General features: G+C 36.9%; 3 protein-coding genes across 3 annotated transcripts; 1 reads left to right on the top strand and 2 right to left on the bottom strand.

The window, feature by feature from the left end:
- Nucleotides 1-1,229: 1,229 nt before the first annotated feature.
- Nucleotides 1,230-3,055, bottom strand: LOC143529734 (ATP synthase gamma chain, chloroplastic-like). The gene is made up of 2 exons (XM_077025462.1): nucleotides 2,568-3,055; nucleotides 1,230-2,127 (listed from the first exon to the last, which is right to left on the bottom strand). Exons 1-2 carry the CDS (start codon nucleotides 2,949-2,951, stop codon nucleotides 1,450-1,452), a joined length of 1,062 nt encoding a protein of 353 aa, XP_076881577.1. The 5' UTR covers nucleotides 2,952-3,055; the 3' UTR covers nucleotides 1,230-1,449.
- Nucleotides 3,056-4,724: 1,669 nt separating this feature from the next.
- Nucleotides 4,725-8,218, top strand: LOC143529711 (uncharacterized). Its single transcript, XM_077025443.1, has 4 exons — nucleotides 4,725-5,276; nucleotides 6,180-6,325; nucleotides 6,412-6,522; nucleotides 7,490-8,218. Exons 1-4 carry the CDS (start codon nucleotides 4,739-4,741, stop codon nucleotides 8,060-8,062), a joined length of 1,368 nt encoding a protein of 455 aa, XP_076881558.1. The 5' UTR covers nucleotides 4,725-4,738; the 3' UTR covers nucleotides 8,063-8,218.
- A 511-nt stretch (nucleotides 8,219-8,729) lies between these two features.
- On the bottom strand, nucleotides 8,730-16,301 carry LOC143529735 (uncharacterized). The gene is made up of 8 exons (XM_077025463.1): nucleotides 14,732-16,301; nucleotides 13,760-14,078; nucleotides 12,959-13,043; nucleotides 12,743-12,799; nucleotides 11,830-11,889; nucleotides 11,482-11,757; nucleotides 9,837-10,871; nucleotides 8,730-9,010 (listed from the first exon to the last, which is right to left on the bottom strand). The coding sequence occupies exons 1-8, from the start codon at nucleotides 15,981-15,983 to the stop codon at nucleotides 8,774-8,776; spliced, it is 3,321 nt and encodes a 1,106-aa protein (XP_076881578.1). The 5' UTR covers nucleotides 15,984-16,301; the 3' UTR covers nucleotides 8,730-8,773.
- Between the last annotated feature and the right edge of the window lie 8,336 nt (nucleotides 16,302-24,637).

Genomic DNA, 24,637 nt, shown 5'->3' on the forward strand with positions numbered 1-24,637 from the left:
CGCAAAACATTAAACCTTCCTTTATATAATTCTTTTTATCTTAAAAATAATATTTATCAGTTTGAGGTCCGTGTATTATACGAGTAGTTCTTGAAAATATAATATTTAATAAATAATTAGTATACAAGAAACAATAAACCCGATTAATACTATTAATATAGTTGTTGCACAATAGTGTTTAAAACAATTTTTAAGTAAAAGATATTTATAAATATTAAATATTTGAAAAAAAATATGAAGTAAATATTAAATTAACAAATTTTGAAGCATAAATTTTAAAAATGGTAAGTATTATTTTATTATTATAAATTTGTTAAAAAGAGTGAGGTTTAATGTGAGAATGACAACTGTCAAAACTTGTAATATTTTATTAGAGAGTATGGATATGCAGAAAACTTGACGTTTTATATGTAGCAATATATTTTTGTTGTCTATTTTTCTTTATTGCTTAAATAATTGTTAATATTTTATTAGATATTACACAAGGTGTGTTGCGTTTGGTTGATGGTGTATTATGAAAATAAATAAATTCATGACCAATACGAATTTGATCAGTATCGGTTTACGGAAAAAAACTGAACCAAAAATAAAGCAACAAAACTTGCACTGAAAAAAAACATGTTGTGGCTGCGAACCGGCGGAAATTCGGTCGATATCAAAAGATGATGCATTAAAAAACAAACAAAAAAACTGTGACGTACCTAAAAAATAAAGATAACCAACACTTTGCGACCAAGAACCGACGCGAATTTGATCGATATCGACACAAAATCAGTACTGATCAAATCAATGCCCCCCCTATCATCCCACATATCGTCGGGAGGGGCGGGGGGGGGGGGGGGTAGTGGTGTTGTCGCCCCCTTTTTAGTTTTTACCTTTTTATTATTATCTTCCAACATACACCGATGACAAATCAATCCCCCCCCCCCTATCACCCCACATATCGTCAGGAGGGCGGTCTTGTAAGCTTGTAGCTTCATTTCGCCCAAAAACTCACCACTTGTCGCCCACTACGTTCACCCTTATAACTAAAACCGATCAAAATCTAATATAACGAAAAATCAATTATACGCACAGTTATAGTCAATAATCGACCGGACTAGACCCGAACCATGTGTACCCTAACTGAGCTCGATGGGTCAACTACATGATTTGAAAAACTTATTATTCATATATATTCAAAAAAACGCAAATTTCAATATTGGAAGGGAGTATTAGTATGACCAATATACCATCAAATATTACATTTATTCCCAAAAAAATAATCCACATCCTCCACAATTCCCCTATAGAAATCAAATATTATAACCCAATTCAACACATTATTAAACACAAAATGATCCAATCAATTAACAACTATACCAAACATGATCATTAATCAAATCAACCCAATGCATCAGCACCAGCCACAATCTCCAAAATCTCTCCAGTAATCTTCGCTTGACGTTGTCAATTATAAACCCGCGACAAGTTCTTCTTCAACTCGGTCGCATTATCAGTCGCGTTACCCATTGCAGTCATTCGTGCAGCGAGTTCACTCGCTAACGACTCCTGCAAAGCCCTCAATATCTGACTGTTTAAATACAATGGCAACAATGCATCCAATATCTGAACCGGGTCTTGCTCGAATTGCAAAATTGGCGAAAAATCAATCGTTTCGGTTCTAACCACGTCGCGTTCAACGGTCAACTTTCCTTCTTTTGTGGTCAACCTAAAGAACTCATCTTCAGCAGCATCAACACATACTCCATTAATGTCACAAATCTCTCCTTTTGGGGACAATGGGAGTAATGTGTGAATCACAGGATCCGATTTCACAAGTGAAACGAATTTCGTGTATAGAAGCTCGACTTTATCCACTTCTTCGCTTACAAATAACGAAAACACATCGTCTGCGATCGCTTGAGCTTCTTTCGCGGTCGGGAGGTTGCTTCCGTCGAGAAACTTGTCGACCGGAATATTCGGTCGTCGAAGGAAGTATGAATTTCCCTTTTTGCCCATACTAATCACCACATAATCAAGATTAAGACTCTTGAGTTCCCGAATTCGGGCTTCGGCTTTTTTCAATATAAAATTGTTAAACCCGCCACAAAGACCACGGTCTCCGGTTACCACCACCAGCGCCACCTGTTATAAAGAATATATTAGTCAGTTTTTATTATATATTATTGATCAACTATATATGAACAGTTTAGTTAATATATAAATATATAACAATAAACACTAACTAATATAATCTCTCTCTAGTACAGAGAAAATATGTTACCTAGTGACTATAAAGTATTTTATAAATGGTACAATGACTATATATAATAATTATAAAAGAAACGAGTCAAATCATTTTTTCATACTACGATAATAAGTAATATAACAATAAACGCTAACTAATATGTTCTCTCTCTAATATCTTAGAGAAAATATGTTACCTGGTGACTATCAATTATTTTATGAATAGTACAATGACTATATATAATAATTAAAAATAAACGAATCAAATCATTTTTTCTGACTATGGTAATAAGTAACATAACAATAAACGCTAACTAATATATTCTTTCTAATACGACCTTCTTCACGGGCCGGACATTGGTCAACGGGACGTCAACGTCTTCGGTTTGAAGTTGTTCATTAATGCTATAAAGAACTTCAACTAATGTTTCCGAAAATGGTCTTGCATTGACCACAGCTTCTTGAGCTCTTCTAACTTTTGCAGCTGCAACAAGCTTCATAGCCTCAGTGATCTTCTGAGTGTTCTTGACCGAATCGATACGGGTTCGAAGATCACGGAGGCTGCAATGGATCGAAGAAGAAGACGGTTTCGAGTGATTCGAATTCGATGGGTTTGAATTGGGAATTTGAACTGGGGCGATGAATGATCTGAATGAAAGGGGTGGTGATGAATCAAGTGATGGTTTTGGTGACACCAACATTGTTAGATTTGAACAAGACATGTTTTTTTTTTAATGTTTTTTGTTTATTATTATTATTAAGGTTGTTTTAAGAGTTGTTCAACAATGGAAGAGGTTTTGTTTGTTGATAAAAATCTTATCTTTTTGTTGTATGGTGGAATGAAAATGAATGAATGAATGTATGTGTGACATTTAGGAGTTTGGAATATGGATGAGGTTATTGAATTTTTGGTTGGATGGAGATGATCAAGATTTTCTATGGATGAGGGGTGTATCAAGAGACCCCACCAAATGATACTATTTAGTTTTTTGACATAATGTTTTTGATCTAGTTATTGGAAGGCAAGGTGTAAGTTATATTGCATGATGTATAAGTTGTGTAATTTATGACGATCTTGGTGAGTACGGTGTTTTTTAGGTTGACTTTGGTCTGATGTATATATTATTATTTTATGGTTTTAGAAGAGCGTGTATTCATGACTTGAATATGTGACATTCTGATTACATGACATTAAAGATGCACTCTTCATGGTTTGTCCATTTGATTGTCTAATTTATGCTTTCGGTTAATACAAGGTATATAAACGCAAGGGCGAAGCTTCATTGGGGCCAGGGGTCCCCCCCCCCCCCGTTTTTTTGCGCGGTAGTGTAAATTTATCCGTTTTCGGCCAAAAAATTTTATACGTAGTGTAAGTTTAGCCTTTTTCGGCCGAAAATTTGAACCCGGCCCCCCCTCGTTTGTGAAATTTTGAATACATTTTGAGTTCGCCCCTCCCTGATGCCTCAGTCCAAGCTTCGCCACTGTATAAACGGTATGTTTTACAAATTTCTAAAGTAATTTTTTTGAACAGCAAACTCACACACACTATAAATCTACTTCTAAGTTTACATCACTTATTTATGACGAGATTAGAGCCAACAACCTGTTAAAAGATGATACCTAACATTATTCTTACACTTTTTTATTTTCTAAAGCAATTTGACCCGTGTAAGAATTGGAACTTATTTAACTGAACCCCCAAAGGTTCTAATGTGTGATTTTGGTACAGCATGTGTAAGTTTAAAGTCTTTATTGCTAATTGACCGCTAGAAAGGATATACCATTTTTATCAAAATAATATTCCACCAATCGAAAAACCAAGATCCATGATGCACCCTTTGTCTTCCACTTTGGGGCCCGACACGTAAACAGCACGTAAAAAACAGAGAAAAATGATCATTGACATTGGGTTAATAAGAATCAAGCTCATGAGTCATGACATAGTAGCTATTAATGAAAATAAAAAAAACAAATTAAAACAAAAGAAGTAGAGAGTCCAAATGAGTGATGCGAGATTTGAACTTGGGCAATCCAATTTTAATGGGGAAATGCTTACCAATTGAGCTAAATTAAAGTTAGTTAAAGTTATGTAATTATATAGTTTACATTATATATACATATATGTAAACGCGTCAACTTTTTATGAGCCTAAAAAACGATGGGTCTTGGGCCGGGCCTACTTAGGATCGTATGATCTCAGGTTCGAAATCTGACGCAATGGGATTTTTCCACACTGACGTTTCCTCCTTTATGGTGTTTCTAAGTATGTCAGGTCAAAGTTGACATCCGGTGACAGGATTCCCGTCTCATGAAAACAAACAAACTTTCGTGTTTTGAGTGACTTGTTTATCTTGTATGTTCGTGTTCGTGTTTGGGTTATCAACACGTCCTTAACCATGATATACCCATAACCAATTAGTCTAGTGGTTTAATGTTCCGGTTATATAAACCCTAAACCGATAGATACCCACAAATGTTTTGATTTGGGAATCGAAGAATACGCGGGCAAATGCGATGTTTCAAAACCCCACTCTTATTATTATTATCCTCCTCATTCTCATTCATCCCATTAACTAAACCTTTCAAGAACCCTAAAAACCCCCTAATTCCAATGTCTTCTTCATGGGCCTGCACCCGATGCACCTTCATCAACACAAACCCTTCAAAACCCACTTGCCAAATCTGCTCTTCTTCAAAACCCAACTCACCGATTTCAATTTCATCATCAAATGATCACAAATGGTCTTGTAAAGCCTGCACCTTTTTAAACCCTTATAAGCTATCAAGCTGCGAGATTTGTGGGACGAAGAACGCATCTTTTTCGTCAAGTTTGAGTCTTGGTGATGAAGAACTGCAGGTGGGTGGTTGTTCTTCGGATGTTGGTAATGTGTTCTTGCCGTTGTTGCAAAGATGTAGTAATGATAATAATAATAATAATAATAATAATAATAATAATAATAATGGTGTTGATGACCCGGTTGAGGTTGGTGATGATTCGGTGTCTCGTGGGTTGAAATCGGCTAATAAGATGAAGATAGTTAGTTCTGGTGAGTTTAAACTAGTGGTTTTGTTTTTAATGAATTGTTTATTAATGTGTTTGACTTCGTTAGGTATCGTTGTAATTTGGCTTGTAAACGAACCGAACGAACATGAATGGAGCGTGTCGGTGTTCATTAGTTTAAATTTAATCGAACAGGCGATCGGATATGAACAGTTAAACGAACGGGGATTCTTTTTCGTGTTCATTCGCTAAGAAAATGAATTGTTCATGTTTTGGTTATGTTCATTTGCTAACAGTTTATTGCGTACGGTAAATGAATGCGAACAGTGTGAATGAATAGTTTGTGTTGGTGTTCATTAGTTTAAATTTAATCGAACAGGCGATCGAACATGAACGATTATACAAACAGGGGTTCTTTGTTTGTGTTTATTCGTTAAGAAAATGAATAGTTTATGCTCGGTTATGTTCATTTGCTAACCGTATAAACGTACGGCGAATGAATGTAAATGGACGAAACAAACAAATTTGAGCTAAAACCAGTTATAAGTAGTGTGAAAAACAGTGTGTTGAACAAAAAAGTTATTAAAACTAAAGTAAGTTGTAATGGTCCAAAAAATTTAAAATGAATATATTAACTAACTAGTTTAAACAAAAAGGTAAGTTAACAAACATGAATGAACGTAAACGAATTTACACAAATGAATGAAATTTCACGAATTTAAACAAATGAACGAACGAGAGACGTGTTCATGTTCGTTTGTTTAACTAAATGAACCAACTTTTTTGTTCATGTTTGCTTGTTTATTAAATAAACAAACATAAACGAACTCCCTGCTGAAGAGGCCTGCCATTATTATATATCATTTGGTAGTTTGATTTCACAGATTAGAAAAAAATCATTCTCTACATTTTGTTATATCATATACAAATGTTGTTAAATGTTTTGCAGATGAAGTGCAGCCAAAAGAGATTTCGAAGAAGTTGAAGATTTTGAGTTACAATGTTTGGTTTGCTGAAGATATCGAGCTTCGTATAAGAATGAGAGCGATTGGTGACATTATTCAACTGCATTGTCCAGATGTTATATGTTTGCAGGTATTATCTTCATATATCAACTGCAGTCAACAACATTAAATTTTGAATAGGTTTCATTCATGTTAATGTAATTTATTTTCTTGTAGGAGGTGACTCCTGATATCTATGCCATTCTTCAAAGATCCAATTGGTGGAAGTCGTATAAATGTTCACTTTCGTTTGATAAGGCGAGTGTGAGGCCATACTTTTGCATGCAGGTTAGCTTTGTTCATATCACACTATATTGATGAATAAGGGGGCTAGGGGTTTAAACGAGTTACGTTGCTTGTGAGCTCTGAGCTAGTAAGCAAGCTTAAGCTCAAGTTTCACTTATCAAGCTCGAGCTTTCTTGTGAGCCTAAACAAGCCCTATTATTTATATATTTTTTATCTATTACATTAAAATATATATTTTTTATAATAATTATTAATGTGTATGAAGTTATGATGAAATAACAGAATAGGGTATATTATGTTATATATAAAAATTATAGTTAATACATATATAAGTATATCTATAAATCCATGTAAATTAATTAATAAATAGTAGACAAGCCAAGTTTTAGTTGAGCTTGGGCTTGACTCTTTTACACCCTGGGGTAGGGGTGTGAATTTCTGACATGACGCAAACCTGACACAAAATTTGCGGGTTTGGGTTTGGTTTTTAGTAGAGCCTGTTTAGCTAAACAAGGTGTGTTCGCGTCAAATTGACGGGTTCACATTTGACCTGTTTAACCCATTTATTTTATTTTTTTGTTTTTTAATTATGTTTTATGTATTAAATTTTGTTGGTTAAGTATCTTATGTCCTTTAAAACTAAAAAAGAAATTATTAGAATTTTTTGATTAAAATGTAATTGCTTTTTATACAGGATTTTGTTTTAAATTTTTTGTAAAAGTGCAAGTATATAATTTTAAAATGTGCAAACGATAAAAATAAAAAAAAAACTTCCGGTTAAACGGGCCGTGTTTGTGTCAAACCGTGAATATGCGGGCATGCCATGTTCATGTTCACGTGTCTATCATGAGTTTTGGGTTCAGGCTTATTACGTTTGTATCAGGTTGGACCCGCCAACCTGCAAGCACGACCCGTTTTACACCCCTTCAAGAACAAGTTACTAATATGTTGACAAATTGTTTTAAGTTTTATGAAGTCTGTTTATGACTCATGTTAATAATATTTGCAGCTTAGCAAATTGCCTGTGAAATCCTTCAATTGTAAGCAATTTAGTTATTCTGCAATGGGAAGAGAGTTATGCATTGCAGAAGTTTTAACCCAAGGAGACACTCCTTTGGTAGTTGCAACAACCCATCTCGAGAGCCCGTGTCCGGGCCCACCAAAATGGGACCAAAGGTACAGTAAAGAACGTGTAAAACAAGCACACGAAGCCGTTGACTTTCTTAGAAAACACCCAAACGCGATCTTTTGTGGTGATATGAATTGGGATGACAAATTAGATGGGGCGTTTCCACTGCCAGATGGATGGATTGATGCATGGACGGAACTGAACCCGAAAGAAGTCGGGTGGACTTATGATACAAAGTCAAACCCGATGTTGAGTGCCAATAGGAAACTGCAAAAACGGCTTGACCGGTTTTTGATCAGTTTGAGGGATTTTAAAGTTGAAGGTGTTGAAATGGTGGGGACCGAAGAGATACCGGAAGTGACATATGTGAAGAAAAAAGCAGGGAAAGAATTGGAGCTTCCGGTTTTGCCCAGTGATCATTTTGGTTTGCTGTTTACTATGGTTGCATTGTAGGTTTAGTGGTGTTTATGTTTTTGAATTGATGACCAGTAACTAATGCGAGTAGTGCGTTTGTGGATCAATCGTTTCCACATGTTTTGTGAAGTTTTTTTGTGAATATGAACGGTTGATGTTATGTTATCTTTATTTGGTGATTTTTGTTATTTACTTTCATTACATATCCTACATTTTACATTGTCAACTCAAAGGTAACTAATTAATTATTATCAGTTTAATATTATTAACATAAACTTATTTAGATTAAATGGAACTATAAAAATAATTAATAATAATGATGTGGAAACGATTGATCTTGCCAGTTACATCCATCTGCTTAATTACATTCATTTTTTGTGTTAATTACAATACCAGGAAGAGACTTGAGGACATAACTAGAAGAAAACGACCCGGAAAATATTTAAGAGACTCAAAAGACTCATAAGAAAGGATGAAAGAAAGAGGTTTTTATTTCTTTCCAGTCGACGGAGGCCTTCCTAGGCAATGTAAACAACTAAACACAACCTTACAAAAGCATTAAGCATGATCTAAGGGCTTACCTAAGCATTACAATAGGTTTTGACGTTTTGTTACTGTTATGAAGCCGGTTAATATAGCATCCATCTCCGAAGGAAACAAAATATTACATACATATATGATGTTGGATAAGTTAGATGGTATTTAGGACTTGTAATAATGTTAGTACCTTTGTATTTATGTACCTAAACCTCACCTAGGATCCGGTTTTTGTGCTCGTTTTCTAGGTTTCTTTGCCTGTGCTGCAGCCTCCAACTGCTGATTTGGCAATGCTGTTTTCTTTGAAGATCTTCTGGTCACTGGAAGTTTAGAGTTTAGTCTTAAACCAAACAAACTTGTCGGTTCATTAGAAGTAGCAGCTTCTTGGCATCTTGGTTCATCTTGATCACTGTCATCTCCATGTACCATAACTTTTGGCAAAGAATCATCCTAATCACAATAAAATAATCCATTTAATTTACCAGTCTTGTAAACAGTATTTCATTTATTGTTTCTACATTATTGCTGTGTGATTTAATTTAGGGTTGTTCAAAAAGCTCACGGCTCGAGTGAGCCTGAGCCAAGGTAAGCTCACTCGTTAATTGGCTCGTTAATATTAAAGCCAAAATTTATAAAATAGGAATTAAAATCCAAGTTTTGATGATGTAAATTAAAATAATAATAGTTTAAAAATTCTGCATTAAGTGTATGATAAAAATATTATTCTTTTTTTGTTTTTAAACATATCAATGCATGTAAAATATAGAGAATCACATGAAAATTGAAATAAACGAGCTGGCTTGAGCCTTTGACGAGCCGAGCTCAAGCTCAACATTTCAGCTCGTTAAGATAAACAAGCAGAGCCTGAGCCCACATTGGCTTGGCTCGTTTACAAAGGTAAGCTCGCTCGTTAACTGTGTAGTTTATAAATTCTGCATTATGTGTATGTTGGAAATATTACCTTTTGTCTATATACATATCAATGTGTAAAAAAATACAAAACGAAAAAATATATATAAATAAACAAGTTGGCTTGAGCTTTTGATGAGCGGAGCTCGAGCTCAGCATTTCAGCTCGTCAAGACAACCAAGCCGAACACTAACCCGCCATAGCTCGACTCAGCTCGTTTACAAAGGTAAGCTCACTTGTTTGGCTCATTTATAGAGCTTTTTACAAGCCGAGCTGAACAAATCTACACGTTAACGTCTACGAGCAGAAAAGAGGTAAAATATGCAAACAATAACAGCTAACAACTTTAACAGCAGTACAAACTAACCTGTGCGTTTTCAACATGATCTGAATCCGACCCCGTTTCTCCTTCAGTATCCGTCATCTCTTCACACTCAAACTCCACACTTTCCGCCACATCATCATCCTCCGAGTCACTTAACTCCTCTTTTTCCATCACAATCTCATCATGTCTACCACCCACCGGACCCGGACCCAAATCAGGAACATTTCCATTATCCTCGGCTAAGCCGTGGGAACCACCGGGCTCACAACCACTGGCACCATTCTCGTTCCGTGCACCAGAACTTAATCGAATATCCAAATCCAGCTCGTTGGGGCTACGTGGTACAACAACATTAACAGCCGTTGGATTGGTATTTCCATCATCACTTCTTTGCAGAAGCGGGTGAAAGTCAACGCCGGTAAACGATGACCTTAACTCGCTCGATTTCAAATTATTATTGAAAAAATTAACGGTCTGCTTTCCTTGATTAGGATAACGAAATAGATTAAGATTTAGAGGATTATTTGGGAAAAAGTCAAACGAGCTGGAGGAACTCGTACTTCCAGTCAAAGGGTAATACGGTAAACTCGCGTCATCGTGACCCTCAAACAATAAAGGATGCAATTGAAGATCTGAATCACCCTTTTCACCTGCATTGTTTCTCTCATTGTCTTGACCGGTTCTCGGTTGACTTGTAACTGCATTTTGTCTCACCGTAGAAGCTTCACCGTGAAATTTTGAAAAAGCTGATTGTGACATTATACGAACAGTAGGTGGAAGATTGACAGGAGGCAGGTCGGGAGCCAGTTTCACTACACGAGAACAATTAGCTTTGCGGGCTCGGTACGGTCGTATATTCAATTTGGGTCTCAAAAAATTAACTGGAACTCGGTGAGTTGAAGCGTTATTGTTAAGATTATGGGGATGAAAATTCGTTAATTGGTTTTGTGTGAATAATTCGACTTGCGGGTTTTCTCCTGACTCTGGTCTCCAATCAGCTAAAAACGCCTCGTGAACGTAAGCTTCATCTTCATTGTTTCCACCATCATCACCACTGTTATTATCGGATCCACAATTCTGCAATCATAGTACTACTTTGTTTAGAAAAGGGTAAAACGGTAATAAACAAAAGGTGAAGAGAATGAGACAGAGAATTGTACCGTTCGTGAACTGTGTGACAGAAAATTCATTTAGATTGGTTTATTTATTAAACAAATGAACATGAATTTTTGTCCATTTAATTAAATGAACAAACATGAACACATGTCTCATTCGTACACATTCATTTATATTAGTAACATTACGTTTATTTAAGTTCGCTTGTTTATGTTTGTTTAAATTCGTTCGTTTACATGTGGATATGTATTGAAGTTTTTTAGGCCCGCTACAATCTAGTCTGGTTTTAATAATCTTTTAAGCACAACATATTGTTGTGTACATTTACTTTTATATGGTTTAGCTTCGTTATGTTCGTTTTCGTTCATCTATGTTCAGTAATGTTGGTTTGTCTACGTTCATGAACCGTTCGTTTATATTGTTAACAAAAGAACATGAACACGCTCATTTTCTAAACCTGTTCGTTTAATTGTTCATGTTCAATCGTTTGTTAGGTTAAAATTAGATGAACGAACATGAGCATGTTCTGTTCGGGTTCGTTCGGGTTGTTTACAAGCCTAATAAGACATACAGTTGGAACGCCAGAACGTGGATTAGCCCCATCCGTGTTTGACCAGCGTTGACTGTTTTGACTCACCGCGGTTTTTTGTAACCTTGACCCTCCAAGCTTTGACATTCTTCTTTGTGAATCATATAACCTTCTTTTCGCCTTCGTGTGTTCGTCGCCTTTGTATGACTTTTGGTCCCCGACAGCCGTGCGATATTGACGGGGGAGAATAGACGGGTCCCGATGCGGGACCATGTACTGCCATACCGCCGTCCAATCGAGTTTGTAAATCTTTAATCCCTGAATTGTTACATCAACATAATCATATTAATAATTGTTTAATTAAAACAATAATCATATAAGTGATGATACCTCTTCTATTAGGGCTTTTTCTTGAGGAGTTAAAGGTGAAGTTTTCATCCTTCTAACCGCCTGCAATACATATGTTAATGTGAATTTCAGCTATTGATGACTAGTAATAACTCTCTTTGTATAAAAATAATTAATTGCCGTTCAGATTACATGTATTAATTACAGTATATTACTAGTTTATAAAAATATATGTTAAATCTTAATTTTATATTCCAAATGAAACAAAAACATTTGCATGTGCTGCTACACACTGTCTTCTTGTTCAGAGTGTTTATGTTACTATGCTTTGCAAAACGGGCAGGTCCGGTTGGGCGAATCACGAATGTTCGGTCAGAATGAGCCCGGGTCATAGCCGTTTTATAAAATGATTATTTTGGTCCAGGTCAAATTGGGTGCGAATCAGAACAGCCTTTTTTATAAGATGGTTATTTTGGTCGCCCTTTTATAAAATGGTTATTTTGGTCCGAGTCAGAATGTGTGTGGGTCAAAACTGGCTGTTATATAAGTAGTTGATTTAGTCTGGGTCAGAACAGGTGTGAGTCAGAAGGGATCATTTCATATAAATAAGATAATTATTTTTTTCCGGGTCAGAATGAGTATGGGTCAGAAAAGGTTGTTTTATAAGATGGCTATTTTGTTCGGGTCAGAACGAGTGTGGGTCAGAATGGGCCATTTGCAAATGGTTAGCTTGGTCAGGGTCAGAATGGGTGAGAGTCAGGACGCGATGATTAATATAATGGTAATTTGGGTCCAGGTCAGAACGTGCTGTGTTGTATAATGGTTATTTTAGTATTACAGTAATACTGTAATAGTAAAAAGCAAAGATAATTCAAACGAATTTCACTCTTGTCCAACCAGACTGACTAGTTTATAATCATAACTTATAGATATACAATGACAAGACGGACCATACCTTAATTGGATTCTCTGGTGCTCTAGAACATGCACAGTTTTTCTGTCTCACAAAGATCTGAAAAAAAATAAATGAACAAGAATTGAGCAACCGAAGCTGTTTTAAGTAACCTATTGTTTGCAATCCTGAATTATAATTATCCTACAAACATCATAATTAATAACGCATATCAACATCATAATATAAGAAAAGACTGTTATGTTTTTAGGAACTTGCCTGATGTGGTGTTTTGCAAGGTAGAAAATTTTTCTGAATCTCATTCCAATCGGTATTATACCTCATTAACCCTCGGGCTAATAACCTGAAAATTTCAGACAGTTAAAATAAGGCAAAAAATAAGTAAAGAAAGAATGCGCAAAAAGCTCGCTCGAAATCGGCTCGGTCTGTAAACAAGACCAGCCCAAGCCAAGATCTCCTCAGTAGAGGCTCGTTAGCTCATTTAAAATAAAGCCCAAATTGTGTGTGTGTGTGTGTGTGTGTGTGTGTGAGCGCGCGCACGTGTGTATATAATAACCCATATGACATTTTTTAATAAAAGCATGAAAAAGTATTAAAAAGAAAACTCTCTTAATGTTGAAAATTCTAATTTGGCTAGTTTAAAGGTAAAGCCCTTTAATGTGTACAAACTACAAAACTAAGTATCTACAAATTATGGATTATGTAGCTTATAAACTATACATCGTGTGTATGTTAAAAATACTATTTTTTTGTTAGTTTTTTATATACATCAATACGTGTATATAAATAAACAATTTAAAAAATGAGCAAATAAAAAAAATTAAAAATCAATGAGCTGGCTCGAGCTTTTGAAGAGCCAAGCTCGAGCATAGCATTTCATCTCATTAAGATATACGAGCTGAGCCCGAGCCCAACCTGGCTCGGCTCGTTTGCATCCCTAACTTCCAATGACAATAAACCCGCTATGATATTCAATTAGAAACAGCAAAACAGCAACTTCAACACTATACTTTTTATCAAACGGTATGCAATTTTAACACCCGTGAGCTTGAAACTTACCCGTCCTCAGCATCAGTAAAAAGCACCCGATTAGCAACAGTAGAAGGAGGCGGTTTATGTGGAAACAGTGCTGGATTGAAGATCGGAAAGAATCTCAATGCTAACTTCGCAACATCTTTTGGAACTAAAGCAATTGACTGATTCTTTGACCGTTCAATAAGTGCAGCAGCAATCCTCTTCTTTGATTTCGGGTCACTAGCTTTATCGGGCCCCACAGTAGGATCTGAAGATTGAAAACTGTTGAAAGGAAACAAGCACTCCTTGTCAACTGTAGCATCATACCCAACTTCTAACTGTCTCTGTTGATGAGCTCGAACAGCTGTCCATAAACCAGAAACCAAGTTCGGTACAAAAGATTAAGTTACAATTTACTAGGCGTGTGCATGAAACTGGAGTAACCAACCCATAACTGAAACGACCGAAATAACCGAATTGAAACAACCGAACTTAACCCAAAACTGATGGTTTGATTGGTTTTGTTTTGTTTTTCAAAATCCTATATTTCGGGTTGGTTTCGATCTTGCATGTACCGAAAACCAAAAATAACCAAACCGTAGAATTAATACCAAAAAATAGAACCAAAACTGACTGTTTCATTTTGAGTTTTCATCAAAAGCCGAATTTTCGGTTTCGTTTTGATTTTGCATGTAGCGTAAACCAAAAAACAAACCGAATAACAAAACCCAACCCAAAACTGACAGTTTGGTTTTGTGTTTTCTTTCTTAAACCTAACTTTTGGTTTGGTTTCTGTTTTTCATGTACCTAAAACAAATAAAAAAAACATTAAAACCGAACCAAAATAACCAAACCCAACCAAAAACTGACGGTTTGCAAAACTAAACCCATTGTGGAAACCAAAAACCGAAACCGAACAGTTTTCAAAAACTTAAAACTCGGTTTGAGCCAGGACCTGACCAGAACCGAACCGACCGACACACACCAAACTGATGAAAGTTCAAACAGAAGACATACCAATACTAATATCTTCCATATAGCTCTGAACTAAATTAAGCGGGGCCACATCCATAACCGATCGCACGTTGTCATTTACAAAAGGCACCCAAAACGAACCGTCTGTGGGGTGGGCACCACTAGGAACAGTTATAGCTGACCAAATATATGGCAAGCTAAAACAAAAACCAGGATACGGGACCCGTTGAGAAGCAAGTACTTGATCCTGTTTGTGCACAATCTCAGAAAGCAAGTTGGAAACTTGTGTAGCGATATGTTGTTTAGAAGGTTCGAGAACCGAAAGAGAAAACAACTGAACAAGCAATTGCACATGCTCATATATCAAACAATGTAACTGCCCGATCTGCTGTGGCATGAACGCGCATACGTGATTAATGTTAATATTACTATTACTATTATTAATATTATTATTCACAAATGAAGTGTTTTGAACATTTGGAACGATAGGTGGATACGGTAAAATGGGACGTAACGGCCTATTCGCGTGCCCTGAGAATTCGTTGTGTCCGGAATCGGTTTTCTGTCGTTTTTTCTGTCTTGTTTCGGGTCGTCGTCTACCGACGCGCGACCGTTCGCGTTGTTCCGACACGTTATGTAAAGTTTCATCAACATCACTCTCAAGTGCCTCTTCGAGTTCTAACTCAAAATCAGCATCATTATCTTCATCTTCATCAAGCGTATCGGTTTCGTGTTCCACACACGAACTCGCATCTCCATTGTTTAAAACCGCTGCAAGAAACTTCCTATATTCTTCCTCGTCATCAATATTATGATGAAGGTCATCTTCATCATCAGTTTCTTGAAGAAAAGTTTCGAGCTCATCTAAAGTAGATCCCACAAGAGAATACCGAGCCCTAGTACGCCGCCAGATGGCATCGTCATCATCACCAGTAACATCATCATTAACATCATCGGTAACTGTGTTTGTGTCAGTGTTGGGTTCAATGTTTCTAACACTGTCGTTTTGGAACTCATCAGGGGCATTTGTGTCATTAACCACGGGTGAATGGTTTTCTGTACTGTCGACCACATCAGCATCAAACTCTTCAATCTCAGAGCTCAGGCTTGAAGAAGCTTCTAGTGAAAGAGCTTCTTTTAAAAACGGATTGAAATCCATATCTCCATCTTCATCCTCCTCGTTCTCTTCCTCTACATGTTCAACAATAATATCTTTGTTTTTTGATAAGCTTGCAGTATCGATTACACCATTAGAGCACTGATTTTCAGTTGGCGGCGAAGATGTTAAAGTCATTGTGAACACCTGCTACAACAAGGATAATAGGTCACCTATTCTGATTACTAAATTTAACCAAAACATAATTTTCAAACAACCAACAGCAACGAAAGACGGAAAAACAAATATGCATCAACTAACATCATAACTTAAACTCATATAAAGCACCAAATTAGCAATTTGTATCTTACAAAGCGACGAAACTAACTACAGTTGGCTGAAAGCCTGAAATTCATAAGCTATCAACCACTAAAATGCAAAATTATATCCAAAAACTAAACATAGTCCAATAAATACATTGAGTTATATCACCAGAAAACAGGTTGGAAAATAAACAAGAAAAAAGACGTTTATACAACTATTAGACTACTCCCCAGCCACAACCCATCCCATCCCAGCCCAACTTATATTAAAAAAAATATATATTATGAACCAATAGGAATTTTCATTTGGCAATATAAATGAGTACCGTATTGAGAAAACAGGTTTAGACGCGTCATACCCCAACCGACTTATAATCGCTCCAGCAAACAAGTCGCTCCCGTTAATTTAGTCTTCAACTTTTTTAATACAATACACCCAATCAAGTGACCGACCGAACAAACATACACCAACAGGAGTGGTGTTACTTACTTTTGCAATCTCACCCTCACCAATATCAGCTACACCAATTTTAGGCGACGGACTATTCAACATCACTCGTAAGAATCCATACACAAACTTTTAAAAACTCAACCTAATGTAATAATATAATTACAGCCTGTATTTTAATATTTCGAAACGCTAAAACTAAACTGAACTCCGTTATACCTAACTACATCAATAATCCATAAACTAATACAATACACCCAACTGACCGAACAAACACACACCAACGGGAGTCATCTACTTACTTTTGCAACCTCACCCTCACCAATATCAACCACCAAATTTAGGCAACAGACTATTCAACATCACTCGTAAGAATCCACACACAAACTAACAAGTAAACGTAACGGCAAACAGTAGACCGACATTAAAATTACTCTGCTCATGTTCAAAACTATGCATCATTAGGTAAATCAGGCAACATTGAAGCATGCATAAACTTTTATATCATAACCTAATATAATAATAATAATAATAATAATAATAATGTACGATCATATAATTACAGCCTGTATTTTAAATAATATTTCAAAACCCTAACATTAAACTGAACTCCGTTAATATCTAATTACAGCAACAATCCATAAACTAATACATTCCTCTAAGTCTTACTGTAGTAAAATAAAGCAATAATTACGATTGTGATCGAAAAGCAACAAACAGAATTGGTGATGGATGAAAATTGGGGGAATTAATTAAATTAAATTGTATACCGGAATCGGAGAAGATTGAAGTTGAAATCCGTACGGATTAGCTGCAATTAATTGTGTAGCTAGGGTTTATTATTGATTGATTGATTGACGGCGGCGTTGGATACCGTTAACCACGGCGGAAGGATGCAATCAACGACACGATTCCGGTGGTGTTTTAAAGGAAATTGGGTTTTAATGTTATTTTGGTAGACAACAAGTTTATGGATACGTCCCTGATGTTTGAAATAGTTAACATATGAACCCTCAAAAGAAATATTTTCTTTTCGGTTTTAAGTTAATTGCATGTCGGGTTCGAACTCGGGATTAAAGCGTTGATTCATCCAGATGTTCATAGAAATGGCGAAAGTGGAAATCGAACATGTGTCTCCAATGGGGAGAGTAGGGCAACTAACAGACATCTATAATGAGTGACATCGATAATTAATATGATAAAATAAAAGGTATCACATCTTACATTTCATTGTAACATCCCAATTTTTTCGTTCGGATAATAATAATAATAAAATATGATAGGATAAGTAGGCTTTTAGATTGACTTAATTATGGACCAAAAGGGAAAGATGGGTCTTAGGTCCATGGGCTTAAGGGGGTATAAATACCCCTTAAACCCTAATCCTTTCCATTTTTATCCAAAATCTACACCATAGCCTACACATTGATAAACACACACACCATCCTAAAACCCAAGCCGAAATCCGAAGGTGAAAACCGGAGTTTGTTGGTGCTAGATCGTCGTGAAGAACCAAAACAACATCAAGGCTTAACCGTGTTCGTAAACCGACTCGTTTAAGGTACGTTTATAACTAGAAATCGTTCCTTTAGATCCGGATTCATTTAGGTAGTCTTAGATCTGTATATATATGATAAAAACGAGCCTCACAAAGCAAGCCTCACTGAAATCCATTACAGTTTGATAGGTTAATTGATAACCTAAAAGAACCCGTAACCTATATGCCTAATCGCACCCCTTAAACATTGACGTTTGGCCGATTTGATGGTTGGGGTTTGTAGGCGCTGTAATTCTGAATCCATTGATACCTAAATTGTGATATTTGGTTAAGAAACGAGGGTTTAATTGCAGATCTGATGAATGTTGACTATATTGTGTTCTTGACAATTTTGACTTTGCCCCTAAGTCAAAGTCTGGATAAGAACAGAGATGATTCGTTAAAAATGGTTCAATTCGTTATGCTAGGTAGCGAATCAGCTCACCCAGTTCGTTACATCAGAATTAGGCTAACGAACTAGGAGCGAACCAGGTAACGAATCAGGTGATTCGTTACTCACCAATTCGCCAAGTTCCAATAACGAATTAGATGGTGTTCAGGTAACGAATTGGAATAGCGAATCAGGTCATGATCAGACAACGAATCAGATTGACAAACCAGGCTAACGAATCAGCTAATCAGACCATGAAGGATAACGAATTAGACTGTAGTCTGATAACGAATTAGGCTAAATTCGTTATAGAGAACAAGATGGCGAGTTAGAAAATAATTTAAAATCCTAATGGAAAAAGTGTTAAGACGGTTAATGTAAATAAATTTTTTCCAAGCTGACATGGCAGCTCGACCCCAGCCAGGGGCTCTGCCCCTTGGACCCTGCTAGGGGCTGCCGCCCCTAGACCCCGCTGCCAGGGGCGCTGCCCCCGGACCCCCGCTCGTTGTGGGTAATAAATTAACTAGAAATGCGATATGAAAAGTGATAGTAATCAATACACATAATTGTTATACAGCTAGCCGTGCACAGTCAAGAAAGGAGTAACCATTAACGGAAGAAGTAACCGAGTTCAGGTGAGTTTCTAGCCCCATTCCTTGTTATGTTTTCGGGGCTGTGTGCATACTCGATGTGATAGTTAATACACTTACCTTAAGTGGTAAGTGTATGCCTTGTATGATTTATGTATGATGATTGTTTGACGTTGTAACATCCTAAAATGATTCTAGTATTAAATAAAGAGAGTTGCGTTTAGTTATCGAGTGTTAATAATTAATTTATGCTAAATAAAGAAAAGATCATGGATTGGGATTAAATAAGATGGATTAAAGGGTAATGGGTTTTAGGTCCATGTGCCTTGGGGAATATAAATATCCTCCTAAACCACCATAAAACCCTAAACCTCATTTCATTCCATCTTAATCTCTACACACTCTAAACACACACACCATACGCGGCCGAGCGAGAGAGAGGTGAAATCTGAGCAAGAAAACGTGATTCAAGAGTTATACAAGATCCAAAGTTCCTAAGCTAGCTAACCGAAACCAAAACGAAAACATAAAGGTATGATTTCGATCTTAAAGTTCATATTTTAATAGACGGTTAGCCATGAAACTTGAAACTATAATAGATCGGCTCTAAACGAAACGTAAAGTAACGAACTTGATGCTAGGACGAATCCAATGAACCCATAAACAGATACGGTTCGTATAGGATAAACCGTAAATCTTGTATTGAACGTTTTTACCATAAAGGTCCAAACTTTACGTCATTCCGGGCTAAGTTTTACCCGAACAAGGCCATGGGAATGATCGCGGGACTTGTTAACGTCATATCCAAGAATTTCTCGATGAAACGAGGGTGATTCTGGTGATTACGAATGAACAGAGGCGAATGCTGAATAACTTCGCCTGCAAGCCAACTTCGCATTCAAGCAAGTTCACCAGCCAAGTTCGCCCCTGACAACTTCGCCTGGCATATGTTCGCTTAAGGTTAACTTCGACAAACCTAACTTCGCTTGATGTTAAGTTCGCTACAAGTAAGTTCGCCTACCTTATCAACTTCGCTGAACCATATGTTCGCTGGACTCTAATTTCGCCGAGTCTTAAGTTCGCCGAACCTTAAGTTCGCCGAACCTTAAGTTCGCTTAACATGCATTTTAAGATACCGAATCGGGCTAACGAATGAGTAGGTGAATAAAATAGTAACTTAAAATCCTAATAGGAAATGCGTTAAGACAGTTAATGAAAATAAATTTTTTCCAAGCTGACCTGGCAGCTCGACCCCTGCCAGGGGCTCTGCCCCTTGGACCCTGCTAGGGGCTGCCGCCCCTAGACCCCGCTGCCAGGGGCGTTGCCCCCGGACCCCCGTTCGTTGTGGGTAGTAGCTAAGACTAGAAAGATGATATGAGTAGTAAGAGTTAATTGATACATGTAAATATTATACAGTTAGCCGTGCACAGCTCAAGAAGGGAATAACGATTAACGGAGAGCGTAACAGGATTCAGGTGAGTTTCTAGCCCCATTTATGTGTTATGTTTTCGGGGCTGTGTGCATACTCAATATGTTTGTTAATACGCTTATCCTAAGAGATAAGTGTATGACTTATGTGAATAATGTGAAATGTATGAATGATTGCTTGATGGTACGCGAACGATCTTCGGATATTGCACGTACTGTCAGGTTGGAACGCTATGTATAAGGTAAGTATGATATGTATGCTTATGTGTATGAACGTGATAAAGTTAATAAAAGAAGGAAAGGATGGTTGTATGGTTGTATGGTTACGAAAAGGGTACCGAGCCCTAATAATACTCGAGGTATGATGTATGGTTGTATGGTAACGAAGAGGGAATCGAACCCTACTAATATTCGAGAACTAGGGAACCGAACCCTACTAATATTCGAGGAAAGAAGGTACCGAGCCCTAATAATACTCGAGGAAGGAGGGTACCGAGCCCTAATAATACTCGAGGAAGGAGGGTACCGAGCCTTAATAATACTCGAGGAATGTAGGGCGTAATGCTCTTTATAACGTAAGATATGAAAGCAAGTTAGTACAAAAGAAAGTATGAAAGTATGAATGAAAGAATATAAGTTTGTGTGTATTGTATAATGTATGATTAACTAGAACTCACTCAGCGTAGCTGACTTTTAGTATGCACGCAGGTGAGTAGGATGAGGCAGCTCGCTTGAGGGGACACGTGGCGTTGAATAAGAGACTGGCATCGGAAGGCTCAGGGCGTGTTATGTTTTAATTACTTAGTATTCGAAAGACAAGTTGGTTGTTTAAGACAATTTTTGAATTGTTATGAAATGTTTTATTAAAGTTTTTATATTCCGCGAATGTTTTTAATTAACTCTGATATTAGAACTGCGTTTATGAGTAAATCCAACACGAAAGTAGGGCTACCGGTAACGGGGCCTTACAGACGTTATGTGAACGATCTTCGGATATTGCACGTACCGTTAGGCTATAAATAAAGATATGGATTTTGTGTGTAATGTAAGGATGATTGCTTGTCGATACGTGAACGATCTTTGGATATTGCATGTATTGCCAAAAATAGTGATGATTGTCTCCTTATATGGATATTAAATGATAACTTATATATATAGAGTTCCCTCTACGGATAATATATAGATTGTTCCTTAAATGGAAAGCATAGTGTTTCTTTAATGGAAAGCCCAGTGTTTCGTTAATGGAAAGCATAGTGTTCCTTTAATGGAAAGCCCAGTGTTCCTTTGATGGAAAGCCCAGTGTTCCTTTGATGGAAAGCCTAGTGTTCCTTTAATGGAAAACATAGTGTTCCTTCTATGGAAGTATATAGGATGCTCCTTCTATGGAGAATATATATATAGAGTGTCTTTCTATGGAGAACATAAATAATAGGGGTAATAGTAATAGTTCTTTTATTAGATATTATGTGACGTTCCTCTTATGGATATTTACACAATGTTAAGATATGTATGTAGGTAAGATATGTGTATGTATTGTATGTTGCCTGATTAACTAGAACTCACTCAGCGTAGCTGACTTTTAGTATGCACGCAGGTGAATATGATTACAGAGCTAGCATGAGGTTGGTACATGGCATGGATTGAATGGCTGGCATCTAAAGATGGAAGATAAATGATGATTTAAATAATATGCTGAATATTATGTTTTAACGAAAAGATCAAATGTTTTGTATCAAACGATTAAAGTAAACATTTCCGCGAAAGTTTTAATAAACTCTGATTTGTAGAATTGTGTTTATGAGTGAGGCACCGGGAACGGGGCCTTACATTCATACAAGTCCTTAAAACAATACAATTCATATGGTATAGATTAGCAGAAAATGTTATATATTTATCTATGTAAGTACAATAACAAGTCGTTTTGATAGCGAGTTTAATGTGGCGCCTGAAACAAATTTCACATCGTCATATTCCATATTGTTTAAACGAGAGAGGCTCGGTTATAAGGAATATACCGTTTTAACTTTTAAGTATCACCAATATGTTTTGGACGCAATGACTATGAATGAGATGAGAACTCTACAATTAAATAAATGTATTCAAGTGAGAACAATCAAATGATGAGTGATCTCCTAAGAAGTTTCCATTCAAACAACAGAAAAACAAATATCTAATTTCGCCGTTGATAAACCTCATTGTTAAACCGCGTGAGGGGTTTATAGTTAAGACCTGAGATCTTATGGTCTTAGACAAAAAACTTGGCTCAAATGTATTTTCTCACACTGACGAGTTTCCTCATTGATGGTGCTTTTAGGCTATGTAGTCAAGATCGCCGATATATCACCGATATATCGATGATATATCGGTTATCGGTCCCTTGACGATATATAAATCAGAATATCAGTTCAGATTATCAGTACCGATAATATCAACGATATTTACCGATATTTGACTAATATTTGACCGATATATTACCGATATTCACGATATCAGTGTTTTAAGTTTTAATTTTCAACTTTTAGTGTTCAATGTTATTGTTTTAAGTCTTAAACAATTCTTACTTGTTATGATTTTTAGTGTTTTGCAATTTGCAAAAGGTTAATTTGTTAATGGTAGGAGACTATACTAAATTGTTAGTGTTAAATTGCTATATATATGTATTTTACATGATATTAAAATTACCGATATCTCACTGCGATAACCAACATCTCAGATATCGATCATTGACCGATATTCGATATTTTTCTGCATTAACTGCTTAGGTTTTAGGTAAGCCCTAAAAACATTAAAATAAGTATGAACAGTTGACATCCCGTCAAAAAAAACTTTTACTCAATGGTTCAAAATGTTTTAAAAAACATAAAACAAGACATATTAATTAGTACATGAGTTAGAATGTGTTAAATCAATTATTTACCATGGTATATAAGCCACCACTTAGGCTGAGGGGTGTGGGGCGCTAACCTGGGCGCGTGAGCCCCTCCGCTCGCGCCCCCAGGCGCTAACCCCACACCACCGGGGCGCGAGCGCGGGCGCGAGCGGGGTGCGAGCGCGGAAATCCAGGCAGGCGTGAGTGTGGTCGCGGGAGAAGAGAGAGGAAAAGCTGGTGGGCCCGCCCAAAAGAGCCGTTGAGCTCGGTTTTTTTTTTAAAAAAACCTTTAAAAACTCCTATATAATACCCCAAAATCAACCCATTTCAACCATATCAAACACAACTTCAATCTCCAAACTCATATATAATATCCCAATCTCCTATATAATACCCAAAAATGTCTGGAAATTGGTACCCAAACCTAGATTCAGATTATAGTTACGACGATTTATGGTCGTCACCAGACCAATCGATGTTTTATACGGGGCCGCAAGAAACATCCGGCTTTCAACCATCCAACATACAACCGTCTCCTAACTTTGTTGTTCCAGAGACACAAGAATCACACGGTGATGCTACGGGAGCAAGAAGACGCGTCCACCGGAAAAAACAACTTGCAACGGACGGGCCGGGACCGGCTTCGACTCCGAGGATGAAACGGAAAACCACTCCGTGGTCATCGGATGAGAAGGAAGCCTTGTGTCGGGCTTGGATAGTCATTTCTGAGGATCGGCGTTGCGGTAATTGTTTTAACGTTTTTAAAAATGATTTTTAATAAAAAAGTTAAATAAAAAAGTTAACTGGAAATCTATTTTAATTATTCATTTTGCAGCCGACTACCAAAAAAGCAAGGTTTTTTGGACAAAGGTTAGGGAGACGTTCTATACGCTCGTTGGGAGTACAGAGCGAAACGCCGATATGATTTCGGGTCGGTGGTCCGAAATCAGAAAATTTGTCGGCTTGTTTACAAATCTTTTCAACAGGAACGCCGGTCGTATGAGACCAAGTGGCAGTGATGATTTGGCGGTTTACAATTTCACTGTCGAAGAGTGGAGGCAGGAGTGTTTGCGGAGGTATGGGACGGTGAAGACGTGGGACGATTTAAAGTTGTGGGAGAGGTTGAAAAGGTGTTCCAAGCGGGTTGAGCTTGTGGCGCCGGACCATGATGCGGAAGTAGGGCCGAAACGGACTAAAACTAGTTCGTCTGGAGCGTATAGCACTTCTGCCGGGTCGGATTGCCCCGTTGGATTTGACCTAAACATT

The sequence above is a fragment of the Bidens hawaiensis genome, unplaced genomic scaffold (assembly GCF_021521415.1).
Source record: "Bidens hawaiensis isolate Kalapana, Puna unplaced genomic scaffold, B.hawaiensis_p1.1 tig00008655_1, whole genome shotgun sequence".
Lineage (NCBI taxonomy): Eukaryota > Viridiplantae > Streptophyta > Magnoliopsida > Asterales > Asteraceae > Bidens > Bidens hawaiensis.

Excerpts from the sequence above, each read along its gene's own strand:
- LOC143529734 (XM_077025462.1), bottom strand. The coding sequence starts at position 2,951 with ATGTCTTGTTCAAATCTAACAATGTTGGTGTCACCAAAACCATCACTT. Across the intron at positions 2,128-2,567 it reads ATGTCCGGCCCGTGAAGAAG|GTGGCGCTGGTGGTGGTAAC; the intron begins GTCGTATTAGAA and ends TCTTTATAACAG.
- LOC143529711 (XM_077025443.1), top strand. The coding sequence starts at position 4,739 with ATGCGATGTTTCAAAACCCCACTCTTATTATTATTATCCTCCTCATTC. Across the intron at positions 5,277-6,179 it reads GATGAAGATAGTTAGTTCTG|ATGAAGTGCAGCCAAAAGAG; the intron begins GTGAGTTTAAAC and ends AATGTTTTGCAG. Across the intron at positions 6,523-7,489 it reads GGCCATACTTTTGCATGCAG|CTTAGCAAATTGCCTGTGAA; the intron begins GTTAGCTTTGTT and ends TAATATTTGCAG.
- LOC143529735 (XM_077025463.1), bottom strand. The coding sequence starts at position 15,983 with ATGACTTTAACATCTTCGCCGCCAACTGAAAATCAGTGCTCTAATGGT. Across the intron at positions 14,079-14,731 it reads TATGGAAGATATTAGTATTG|CTGTTCGAGCTCATCAACAG; the intron begins GTATGTCTTCTG and ends GTTTATGGACAG. Across the intron at positions 9,011-9,836 it reads ATCATGTTGAAAACGCACAG|GATGATTCTTTGCCAAAAGT; the intron begins GTTAGTTTGTAC and ends TATTGTGATTAG.